The sequence below is a fragment of the Symphalangus syndactylus genome, chromosome 24 (genome assembly GCF_028878055.3).
Source record: "Symphalangus syndactylus isolate Jambi chromosome 24, NHGRI_mSymSyn1-v2.1_pri, whole genome shotgun sequence".
Lineage (NCBI taxonomy): Eukaryota > Metazoa > Chordata > Mammalia > Primates > Hylobatidae > Symphalangus > Symphalangus syndactylus.
In genome coordinates, this window is record NC_072446.2 from 20,856,051 (window position 1) to 20,869,118 (window position 13,068).

The window sequence follows — 13,068 nt, forward strand, 5'->3', positions numbered from 1 at the left end:
CATGAAGCTGGGAAGTTGGTAGAAGCAGAAAGCATGAGCGGAGGGTCTGTCTTGAGTCTCAGCAGACAGCCTGGAAGAGAGCCAGCTGGGGAGGCAGGCTTTTGGGATTTTGGGAGGTAATGGTTGAATGTGCCAGAAAACTAGAAGCTCCCTTTCCAAGATAAGATTTTGATAGGGGATTAGTAAAGTAGCAGCAGTGTGCAAGATTTTTCAGATTCAAAACAAAATAAATCCCCAAATCTGTCTTTGACAAAGGCAGAAACGTAAAAGAGGCTGTTTCAGTCCCCCGCTGCCCCAACCCACTGAGGGGTTGGGGGTGGGGGCGGAAACCCCCCTCCCCACCGCCCAGCACATGGTCATTCATTCACAGTAACAGTCTTTCTTTTCATAACACAGAACCAGCGGGTCCCTGCTGACATGATCTTCCTGAGGACATCAGAAAAAAACGGTAAACATCTGAGATCAATTTGGAAAATAACCATTAACCTTTCAGTGGTAATTTGGCAAAATAATCATTTGAAAATGTCACAAAGTAGATTATCATTTTGGAGCCATGGAGGCAAATCAAAAGCATCTTTTTAAATAGACCATTCTTTTTAAACAGTGTTGTTGGTGTTTTAAAAGTCAATAGATCGATCATTAAAAAATACAGTTTGTGGAACACCGGCTGACTCACAGCTGGTAAAGTCACGCATACAGTGGCTTTGGATTTCCTCTCCCGGCTGTGTTAAGCTCAACCTCAGGAGTTGGGACGAGGAAGTGTCTCTACCACGTAGAAGTAAACAGAAGTCCTCTCTTTTCTAAGCTGATACCAGCAGATGTGTCATGAGTGGGGGCAGTACAGAAACTGGGGAGAGGTGGGCATCTTTTCTGCCCTTTGTTCATGAGTCGGGGGACCTTGCCCATAGCACCTATTGATTTATTTATTGTAGCCTGAGTTTGCGGGGTGGGAATCTCTGAAGTCTCCTACAAGGCCCTTAACTCCTTGCAGTTGTTCCCTAGGGTGGCAGCTGCTATTGTCTGCCCACCCTATCAGTCTACTAAAATTTCCTTAGCTTTTTTTTTTTTTTTTTTCCTTGAGACCGGGTGTAGTGGTACGATCTCGGCTTACCTCAACCTCTGCCTCCTGGGTTCAAGCCATTCTCCTGCCTCAGCCTGCCATGCACCACCATGCCTGGCTAATTTTTGTATTTTTAGTGGAGACGGGGTTTCACCGTGTTGGCCAGGCTGGTCTCGAACTCCTGACCTCAAGTGATCCATCGGCCTTCCAAAGAGCTGGAATTACAGGTGTGAGCCACCATGCCTGGCCAAAATGGCTGTAGTTTTAATTTTTGTTATTTAAGCTGTTCTGAGGAAATGAGGCTGTTTTTCTCTTATCTGGCATGATCAGAGGTTTTTGAACACGTGAAAAATTTACATTCGTATTCCTTTGAGGATGCTGCAATGTATTTCATTATGAATAGAATTAAAGTACAAGTAAAATTTTATACTAATATGTAATCAGGACAGGAGGTAAAAGGCACTAGATTAAAACAGCCTTTGAAAAACTGCAGCTTTGTCTTTAAATTAGTTCTTGTGTCCTATTTAGTGAAAACAGAGCATTATGGAGTAGGGCCCCTGACATGCTCTTTTTTTCTTGAAAAAAAAAAAAAAAAAACACAAACCAAAATTATGAGTGTTCTACGTTAATAGTTCTTAAAGACTGAACTGCAGTGTCAGTGAATGGGGTATGTTCTGTATCTGATAGAGTGTACAGCTGACTACTTGCATGGATCTGTATGTCAGACTGAAAGATACACCTCTGAAATGTGCCAGCCCATAGTGACCTAGTGCTTGCCTGGATTGATCAGTCCTGTTCTGAACTCTGTGCACGAATTAGCTCTTTAATTGTCACAACATCTCTACAGGGTCAGTGCTGTTCCTATCTCCACTTTTACACACGAGGAAACTGAGGCTCAGAGAGGATAGGCAACTCTCAGGGCACAAAGCTATTACATGGCAGAGCTTGGACCTGCACTCAGGTGGTTTGGGTCCTGAGAAGGTGCTGGTGATGCCTGGCCAGACGGCTCGGAATGCTGGTCACCCTGTGCTCGTCCCCGTTCTGTCTCCCCATTGAATCTTTAAGCTTGCGAAGTCTATATTTCTCCACATTTTACAGACACTGAAGCTTGACAAGTCCAATAAACTAGCTGGGGATCCCACTCAGAGAGAGTGGCGGAGTGAGGATTTGAACTCTGAGCTTTCTGACCCCGGAGCTTATTATGGAAGAAGTGGGAGATAGGATATGTATTTTCCCTTGTGGTCGCTGGCCATTGGTTGGCTGTTTTTACGAGGACCGGAGCAGACGCTGCCCAGAGCTGCCGAGGGAAGGGTGCTTGAGGTGCAGGTGATGGCACCCGACTTCCTTCCACAGGGTCATGCTTCTTGCGGACGGATCAGCTGGATGGGGAGACGGACTGGAAGTTGCGGCTTCCCGTGGCCTGCACGCAGAGGCTCCCCACGGCCGCCGTGAGTAGCTTTCTCTGCAGAAGCCCATGTGGGCAACCTGTCTTAACAGGGTTCTCAAACTCAGATACCTTGGCCAGGCATGGGATGGCAACTGTGAAGTGGGGCCGGTGGGGGAGCGTGGGGTCCTGGAGAGCCCCTGGGACTAGCTGGCTTCCCTGACGTGGCCAAAGCAGACCCCGAGTGCAGGGAGTGGGCTCTCCCTTGGGAAGCTGAAAACCATAAGGAGCCTTGCCAAGGGGCCTCACCAAAATGGAAAAGGTAAGCCAGAGCATGTCACTCCTCTGCTCAAAACCTACGAAGGTAGGCCAGGCTCAGCGGCATGCACCTGTAGTCCCCGCTCTTCAAGAGGCTGGGTCGGGAGGATTGCTTAAGCCTGCGGGTTTGAGGCTGCAGTGAGCCATGATTGTGCCTGGGAATAGCAACTGCACTCCAGCCTGGGCAGCATAGTGAGACCTGTATCTAATAAAAGTAATAACCATAAAATAAAAAAAAAACAACCCTCCAAAGATTTCTCATCTTACTGAGAATCAGTTCTGCGGTGCTTGCTGTCGTCTTCAGCTCCTTGCCATTTGTCTCTCTGCTGAGGCTCCGACCTCAGTGCCTGGCCCTCTGTCCTCTGCCTGCCAGCCTGTCATATCTGTCATTCTGTCTCTGGGTGTTTACTGTTGCCATTTCCTCCACTGGGAGCCCTCCGATCCCTGGCGAGTCTGCCTGGCGGGGCATCTCCACACTCCACTGAGCTTTTGCTCACGAGTCTCCTTATCGGAGAGGCTCTTTCTGCCCACCTCTCCCTGCATCCCCGCTTCACTCACTTCCAGGCAGCGTCCCTGCGGGTGGGTTCTGCCTGTTGTATTCTCTGCCGTATCCCCAGTGTGTATGATGGGGCTCAGGCCCTGGCTGAGAGGATGGCCGCAGTAGTTGGCCATGTGTAACTTAAGTGCCCGGTGAGTGGCATGCCCCACTGTGGTCTGGAAGCTTCCCCTGTGCTCACGTCACATGGATCGAAGCCACTCCTTACTGTGTCCCCTGAGGGAGGAGGAAAGTTCCATGGCTTGGCGGGATTGACATAACAAGAAATGTAGCCACCCTATGAATGATTTTTCATGGCTAATAAAAAGTGAAATAACACCATTATTACTGTTAATTTTAAACCGGGAATTTTATTTTATTATTTATTGACTTATGAGACGGAATCTTGCTCTGTCACCCAGGCTGGAGTGCAGTGGCATGATCTTGGCCCACTGCAACCTCCACCTCCTGGGTTCAAGCAATTTTCCTGCCTCAGCCTCCCGAGTAGCTGGGATTACAGGCACCTGCCACCACACCCGGCTAATATTTGTATTTTTAGTAGAGACATGGTTTCACTGTGTTGGCCAGGCTGGTTTCAAACTCCTGGCCTCAATTGATCCACCCGCCTCAGCCTCCCAAAGTGCTGGGGTTACAGGCATGAGCCACCACCTCCCAGGGGCTCTCCAGGACCCCACGCTCCCCCTCCGGCCCCACTTCACATGATGGTGGCTGCTACAAGTCCCCAGGGGCTCCTAGCCAGTAGTTAGAAACTCACTGTTCTAACAGTGACTGCTGCTCCCCCTGACTGTACCTGTCTTACGCCCCTTCACATATGCTGCTTTGAAATGTGGTTTTTGCCAGATCTTTCACTTTTGGGCTTTCTTATCACCTAAGGTTGACTTCTTGTTTGCTTTTTAAAAAATTGCGCTAAAAGACACATAACATAAAATCTACCATCGTAACCGTTTTTAAGTGTACAGTTCAGTGGCATGAAGTACATTGACCTTGTCGTGCAGGCATCAGCCGTGTTCATCTTCGGAACTTTTTTCATCTTTCAAAACTGGAACTCTGGACTCATTAAGCAGTAACTTCATTCCCCCCTCGGCCCAGCCCCTGGCAAGCATCTTTCTGTTTTCTGTCTCTATGAATTAAACTACTCTAAGTTCCTCCTATAAGTGGAATCACCTAGTTTTTGTCTTTTTGTGACTGGTTTATTTCACTTAGCATAATGTCTTCAAGGTTCATCCGTATTGTAGCATGTGTCAGAACTTCTTCCTTTTTAAGGCTGAGTAATATTCCATTGTATGGACAGACCACACTTTGTTTATCCATTCATCCACTGATGCTTGTTTGAGTTGCTTCCACTTCTTGGCTATTGTGAATAATGCTGCTACGTACATGGGTGGGCAGATGATCACTTCAAGTCCCTGCTTTCAGTTCTTTTGGGTATATACCCAGAGGTGGAATTGCTGGATTATATGGTAGTTTTCTGATTAATTTTTTGAGGAAGTGCTGTTTCCATAGCTGCTGCACCATCTTACGTTCCCAGCAACAATGCATAAGGCCTCCAGATTCTCCACATCTTCATCACACTTGTTTTTGTTTTTGTTTTGATAGCAGCCATCCTTATGGGTGGGAGGCGTTCTTACCTTTTTCAGCTCTTTCCAGAGGTTTATACAGAGTAGATGCCCAGTAACCATTTGTTGAATGAGTATTTTCTTTTCTTTTTTGAGACGGAGTCTCGCTCTGTCACCCAGGCTGGAGTGCAGTGGCACGATCTCAGCTTACTGCAACGTCCACCTCCCGGGTTCAAGCGATTCTCCTGCCTCAGCCTCCTGAGTAGCTGCGATTACAGGCACACAACACCATGCCCGGCTAATTTTTTTGTACTTTTAGTAGAGACAGGGTTTCAACATGTTGGCCATGCTGGTCTCAAACTCCTGGCCTCAAGTGATTCACCCACTTCGGCCTCCCAAAGTGCTGGGATTACAGGCATGAGCCACTGCACCTGGCCTGAATGAGTATTTTCAATGGTACAAACAAGTCTTGCGAGCCAGAATTTAGCAGAGGAGAATCTGCCACTTTCCAGGATATTCATAGGTGTGTAGCATCACCTCATCAAGTCTGGAAAGGGCTGAGTAAACAGAGAAACAACGGTCTTCACTGTAGAGTCTCTGAGGGTGCCTGGAGACACTGTATGCAGCGACTCCTAAGCTTACTTAGCAGAGGACTTTCCTCTTCTTTCCACCTTCCCTGTAATTTTGAGGGGCCATTTGCTGTGTGTGGGAAATATAGTTGCTTTGGAAACATAGTGGATGCCTCCTTAAGTCTTGCATTGTGAACTGACTTTGACTCCCAAATGTGACTTCTGTTGAACAGGACCTCCTTCAGATTCGATCATATGTGTATGCAGAAGAGCCAAATATTGACATTCACAACTTCGTGGGAACTTTTACCCGAGTAAGTGAACTTCCTTCACATGGGATCCTGTCACCGGGAGTGCGTAAGGGACAAAGGCCGAGAAGTACTGACAGTTCTTTGTCAGGAAGTAGTTTTATGCCGGGTAGGGACATAAAGAAGGCACCACCTTGAAAGCCAGCGTATTGTTTCTCAGTGAGGTCGACACAACTGGAATTTTCTTCCAGCCTTGGAACAGCTTGAATGACCTGACAACTTAGAGCAAGCATTTGCTGTAATTCACGTGGCATCTGAAAGAGTTTTTCTTTCTCTGTCCTTCAGATGGATCTGTGTCCTCTGTTGTTTTTTTTTGAGATGGAGTCTCGCTCTGTCGCCCAGGCTGGAGTGCAGCGGCGCGATCTCGGCTCACTGCAAGCTCCGCCTCCCGGGTTCACGCCATTCTCCTGCCTCAACCTCCCAAGTAGCTGGGACTACAGGTGCCCGCCACCATGCCCGGCTAATTTTTTGTATTTTTAGTAGAGACGGATTTTCACCGTGTTAGCCAGGATGGTCTCAATCCCCTGACCTTGTGATCCGCCCGCCTCGGCCTCCCAAAGTGCTGGGATTATAGGCATGAGCCACCGCGCCTGGCCTTTTTATTTATTTATTTATTTATTTATTTATTTATTTATTTATTTATTTATTTTTGAGACAGTCTCCTTCTGTCGCCTAGGCTGGAGTGCAGTGGTGCGATCTCGGCTCATTGGAACCTCTGCCTCCTGGGTTCAAGTGATTCTCCTGCCTCAGCTTCCTGAGTAGCTGGGATTACAGGTGTGCATCACCACGCCTGGCTAATTTTTTGTATTTTTAGTAGAGACGGGGTTTCACCATGTTGGCCAGGCTAGTCTTGAACTCTTGACCTCAAGTGATCCACCCACCTTGACCTCCCAAAGTGCTGGGATTACAGGTGTGAGCCACTGCACCTGACTTTGTCCTCTTTTATTCATACAAATCCTATCTGCCATTTTCATAATTTTTAAGCCACTTCCAGACCTTTCAGAAGAGAAATTAAATTTGGATTTAATTTGTTTTAGGAGGCCTGGCATGGTGGCTCACACCTGTAATCCCAGCACTTTGGGAGGCTGAGGTGAGCAGATCTCCTGAGGTCAGGAGAATTGCTTGAACCTGGGAGGTGGAGGTTGCAGTGGGCCAAGATCACACCACTGCACTCCAGCCTGGGGGGCAGAGCGAGACTCCATCTCAAAAAAAAAATCATTTTAGGAATATGGATCAACAGGTTTCTAGAACCCACATTACATTGTCCACATTCTCTTTCTATAAGCCACAAACAAAGCTGGCCTGCAAACAGCCTGATTGGTTTGCTTTTACGTTTTGATTCTTACCTCGTAAAACATTTTTCAGTGCTAAGAGGCCCGCGCTTCTTAAATCACAGGCCAACTTTTTGACGTATTTCTGTGGGAGATGAAAACCCCAAGGGCAGTAGTGGAAGAACTCGGCCCTGCCCTCATGGTGGAGCCGTCGGCTTCCAAACTGGGCCTCCAGTTTCATCCGGGGCAGCCTCTCTTTCTATCTCAAGCGGACCAGGCTAGAAGCAGCCTGTGGATTCTGGGGAAGCCTTGGGGGGTGAACGTGTGTCTGTTTGGTCTTTTCCAGGAAGACAGCGACCCCCCGATCAGCGAGAGCCTGAGCATAGAGAACACGCTGTGGGCTGGCACCGTGGTCGCATCAGGTGAGGCACCATTTTGAGGAATGTGGTAGCAATTTGAAAAGGAAAGAAAATCCTTTTGTAATTAGAATAATCATCTGTCAGTGGGAAAAATGAGTGCTCGGTCAAATGGCATTTTCCACTTGTTCCGACACCTCCAGGGAATTAAACTGACATCTAATTGCAGCTCAGACACTTAGAGACGCCTGGAGGAGAAGCCGGCGTGGCCTGTGGACCTTTCTGCAGCATCCACGCTGGGAATAGCTCTAATTGCCTCTTCAGATTGACATTCTAATCTGTACCAGAGGGGGAGGCAGCCTGGATGTTCTGGCTGGAGGTTGTGTTTGTAGGGTATGTTGCGCTGGGACTGCCGGCACTGGGGACCTAGGAAAGGGTATGGGCTTGAGCTGGATCTTCTGTGTTTAAACACCAAGAGGAAGTGGATATTGGTGCCTTTCTTTTTCTTTTTCTCTTTTTTTTTTCTTTTTTTGAGACAAGATCTTACTCTGTTGCCTAGGCTGGAGTACAGTGGCACAATCTTGGCTCACTGTAACCTCTGCTCGCCGGGTTCAAGTGATTCTTGTGTCTCAGTCTCCCAAGTAGCTGGGATTATAGGCCCGCACCAGCATGCTGGCTGATTTTTGTAATTTTAGTGGAGATGGGGTTTCACCATGTTGGCCAGGCTGGTCTCAAACTTCTGACCTCAAGTGATCCACCCACCTCAGCTTCCCTAAGTACTGGGATTACAGACGTGAGCCATTGTGTCCGGCCCATTGGTGTCTTTCAGTGCTGGGATGACACTGATCAGGACTACATGGGCTGAATATGACCCCCGATAGCAGTGGTTAACATCAGCGGCATGCAGCCCATGTGTCAGGCCCTGTGGTGGGTGCTTATGTGTGTTACACACTGCACTTAACCCTCCTAACGGCACCATGAGGGTAGATACTATTATTCATATTATGCCCATTCTGCAGATGATAGAACTGAGGCTGAGTGAGGTTAAGTAACTTGCTCCGAGGTCACACAGCAGGTAAAAGGCAGAGTTGGAACTTGAACCTAGGCATTTTGCTGCTGAAACTGAACTTAATATGTAGCCATCATTTTCTTACATTTTGTGATATCATTAACTTAATAGTATAATTAGTATTATAATTCTACTGCTGGTGACTTTCTATCTTTACTATTAGAGGAATCAATTTTTTTTTCCTCTCTTCAAACATAGTGTTCTCCACTCTCCACCATCAAGCCATTTTCCTCTGCTGGTTGCTTCTCTCTTTCATTCATTCATTCGTTCTTTTTTTTTTTTGAGACAGGGTCCAATCTTCCTGCCTCAGCCTCCCAAACAGCTGGGACTACAAGTGTGTGCCACCATGCCCAGCTAATTTTTAAATACTTTTTTAGAGATGGGGGTCTCACTCTTGCCCAGCCTGGTCTCAAACTCTCAGACTCAAGTGATCCTTCTGCTTCAGCCAAAATGCTGGGATCATAGGTGTAAACCACCTTGCCTTTTCCTTCCTTGTCGCTCTCTAGTACAGTAGTAGACACTCGATTAGGATCCTGTGTGGCAAGGAGAGGGAATGAAGCAGCACAAACTATCCCCAGAGTACCATGTGTCACCATCCACACGTGCATTACTTAATACAAATAGGCAGAGGTGCACTCTCCCTTGAGGTTTTTTTGGCCACATTTCATTTCCACTGCCTGCCTTTATTTTCATCATACTTTGGAACGTCTCTCAGTCCGATGACTAAAGAGTGAGAAATCCTGCAAGGTCATGCCTGGGCCACGCCTGGGCACAGCCACCCAGGGCATGCAGCATGCAGATGTTCACATCCTGCCCCTCCTCGCCACTTTCCACCCATGTCACCTGAACCAATTTTTTCCTGCTTTCAAGTCATTTATTAGCAAATAATTACTCTTTTTATTCTTTGATAATTTGACTGAAAAATAATTATCTCATTCAGTTTGAATTTTCTAGATTACCTGGCAGGTGGTCATATTTGCATCTGTCTGTTTTGTTTCTTTGTAAGTTACTGGTTGGCTTTAAAAAAAAAAAAAAAAAAGACAGAGTCTCTCTCTGTTGCCCAGGCTGGAGTGCAGTGGTACCATCTTGGCTCACTGCAACCTCTGCCTCCCAGGTTCAAGTGATTCTCCTGCCTCAGCCTCTCCAGCAGCTGGGATTACAGGTGTGTGCAACCACTCTTAGCTAATTTTTGTATTTTTAGTAAAGACGGGATTTCACCATGTTGGCCAGGCTCGTCTGGAACTCCTGACCTCAGGTGATCCACCTGCCTTGGCCTCCCAAAGTGCTGGGGTTACAGGCATGAGCCACCGCACACAGGCTACTGTTTTAATTTTGATTTAATTGCAAATATAGTTGAATGTCTTTTTACCTGTCAGCTAATTCTTAATATTCTGGTCTATCTACTTTCCTTTGTGGTTCTTCTTTTTCTCATTACTTTGTTAGAATGCTTTATAGAGGAAAGAATATCAAACTTTCACTTGTTGTGGGTTATAAATATTTTTTCAGTTTTTTGTTTGTTTTTTGTTTTTGTTTGTGATGGGCTTTATTTTCTTTTGCCATATAGAAATTTAAAATTATTGCCTACATTTTCTTTTTTTTAAAATTATACTTTAATTGTAAGGGTACATGTGCACAACATGCAGGTTTGTTGCATAAGTATACATGTGCCATGTTTGTGTGCTGCGCCCATTAACTTGTCATTTACATTAGGTGAATCTCCTAATGCTGTCCCTCCCCCCTCCCCACACCCCACGACAGGCCCTGGTGTGTGATGTTCCCCACCCTGTGTCCAAGTGTTCTCATTGTTCAGTTCTCACCTATGAGTGAGAACATGCGGTGTTTGGTTTTCTTTCCTTGCAATAGTTTGCTGAGAATGATGGTTTCCAGCTTCATCCATGTCCCTACAAAGGACATGAACTCATCCTTTTTTATGGCTGCATAGTATTCTGTGCATAGTATTCTATTCATTTTCTTGATCCAGTCTATCATCGATGGACATTTGGGTTGGTTCCAAGTCTTTGCTATTGTGAATAGTGCCACAATAAACATACGTGTGCATGTGTCTTTATAGCAGCATGATTTATAATCCTTTGGTATATACCCAGTAATGGGATGGCTGGGTCAAATGGTATTTCTAGTTCTAGATCCTTGAGGAATCACCACACTGTCTTCCACAATGGTTGAACTAGTTTACAGTCCCACCAATAGTTTAAAAGTGTTCCTATTTCTGCACATCCTCTCCGGCACCTGTTGTTTCCTGAGTTTTTAATGATCACCATTCTAATTGGTGTGAGATGGTATCTCATTGTGGTTTTGATTTGCATTTCTGTGATGGCCAGGGATGATGAGCATTTTTTCGTGTCTGTTTCTTTTCTTTTTCTTTTTTTTTTTTTTGAGATGGAGTCTCGTTCTTGTTTCCCAGGCTAGAGTGCAGTGTTGTGATCTCGGCTCACTGCAGCCTCCACCTTCCTGGGTTCAAGTTATTCTCCTGCCTCAGCCTCCTGAGTAGCTGGGATTATAGGGGCCTGCCACCACGCTCAGCTAATTTTTTCTGTATTTTTAGTAGAGTTGAGGTTTCATCATGTTGTCCAGGCTGGTCTCAAACTCCTGACCTCATGATCCACCCGCCTCAGCCTCTTAAAGTGCTGGGATTACAGATGTGTGCCTATGTTTTCATAAAAACAGGATTACTGTTGGAGGCTATATACATTTTATGTTTTGATTCACCCAGGAAACTTGCCTCTTTTACTTCATGCTCCTGATAATCTTAACTTATATGTGTACCTAGCCAGCAGTGTGTTTGGCTGTTTAATTTTTGGCCATGTGATAGACATTGGATAAATTTTAGCATATTGATTTGCCTTTAGAAAAATTATTCGTGCAGACATCTTCCTTTATGTTTACTATTTATTTGTATTTTCTTTTTTTTTTAATTTTTTTTTTTTTTTTTGGAGACAGAGTCTCGCTCAGTCGCCTGGGCTAGAGGGCAGTGGCGCGATCTCAGCTCACTGCAAGCTCCGCCTCCTGGGTTCACACCATTCTCCTGCCTCAGCCTCCCGAGTAGCTGGGACTACAGGCGCCTGCCACCACGCCTGGCTAATTTTTTTGTATTTTTAGTAGAGACGGGGTTTCACCATGTTAGCCAGGATGGTCTCGATCTCCTGACCTCGTGATTCGCCCGTCTCAGCCTCCCAAAGTGCTGGGATTACAGGCGTGAGCCACTGCGCCTGGCCTGTATTTTCTTAAATATGTGTGTGAATGACCAGTTTGTGTCCTGTGCCCATTGTTTCTGCTTCTGGGTTGGTTTTTAAAAAATAATTTGTAAGAATTGTTTATGTCATAAGAATATTAATCTTTTATTTGTTGCCTTAATTGCAATGACTGTTTCACTTGATCTCATTCGTATTTTGGAACTAAAGTTTGCAGTTTTTATCTAGTCAGACCTATTGATCTTTTTTCTTTTCAAGACAGGGTCTTGATCTGTCACCCAGGTTGTTGTGCAGAGACATGATCAGGGCTCACTGCAGCCTCGACCTCCCGGGTTCAAATGATTCTCCCACCTCAGCCTCCTGAGTAGCTGGGACTATAGGCGCACCTCACCACGCCTGGCTAAGTTTTTGGATTTTTTGTAGAGACAGGGTTTTGCCGTGTTTCCCAGGCTGGGATCTTTTGTTTCTTTATGGTTTCTGTTTTTTGTGTCATGCTAAGAAAATTTTCCCTGCTCTAAGATAATAAAAATATTTGGAGTGTTTATATAGTCTTATATTAAAATACTTGCTTTAAGGAATAGAGTTAGGAGAACTAACTGGCAAGGGAATATTACCTCAGGTCAGACTCCAGGCTCCAGACCCTTAGGCCCAGTCTGTGTTTCTGGCCCCGTGTGAACAAGCAGCCTTATGGGGGGATGAAAGTGCAAAATGAGGCTGGACGCAGTAGCTCACGTCTGTAATCCTAGCACTTTGGGAGACCAAGGCAGGAGGATCGCTTGAGTCCAGGAGTTTGAGACCAGCCTAGGCAACATAGTGAAAACCCATCTCTACGAAAAATAAACACATGGCCAGGTGCAGTGGCTCACGCCTGTAATCCCAGCACTTTGGGAGGCCGAGGCGGGCGGATCACAATGTCAGGAGATTGAGACCATCCTGGCTAACATGGTGAATCCCGTCTCTACTAAAAATACACACACACACACACATAATAATAATTAGCCGGGCATGGTGGTGGGTGCCTGTAATCCCAGCTACTCAGGAGGCTGAGGCAGGAGAATCGCTTGAACCCGGGAGGCGGAGGCTGCAGTGAGCCGAGATCACGCCACTGCACTCCAGCCTGGGCGACAGAGCGAGACTCCGTCTCAAAAAAAAAAAATAAATAAAAACAAACAAACAAACAACCATCCAGGTGTTGTGTGCCTTGGGTCCTAGCTATACAGGAAGCTGAGGTGGGAGGACTGCTTGAGCTTGGAGGTCAAGGCTGCAATCAGCTGTGATCACCAGTGTGCTCCAGTTTGGGTGACAGAGAAAGACCCTATTTATTATTTTTTTGAGACAAAGTTTCGCTCTTGTCCCCCAGGCTGGAGGGCAATGGCATGATCTCTGCTCACTGCAACCTCCGCCTGCTGGGT

At 46.2% G+C, this 13,068-nt stretch overlaps 1 protein-coding gene across 1 annotated transcript in view; it reads left to right on the forward strand.

The window, feature by feature from the left end:
* The window catches only part of ATP9A (ATPase phospholipid transporting 9A (putative)), a 174,123-nt gene that overhangs the window by 74,798 nt on the left and 86,257 nt on the right, over positions 1–13,068 (forward strand). The window contains exons 6-9 of the mRNA XM_055266582.2: positions 397–448; positions 2,414–2,508; positions 5,677–5,757; positions 7,369–7,444. Coding sequence (XP_055122557.2) covers positions 397–448; positions 2,414–2,508; positions 5,677–5,757; positions 7,369–7,444 — 304 coding nt within the window. The remainder of the gene's footprint in view (positions 1–396; positions 449–2,413; positions 2,509–5,676; positions 5,758–7,368; positions 7,445–13,068) is intronic.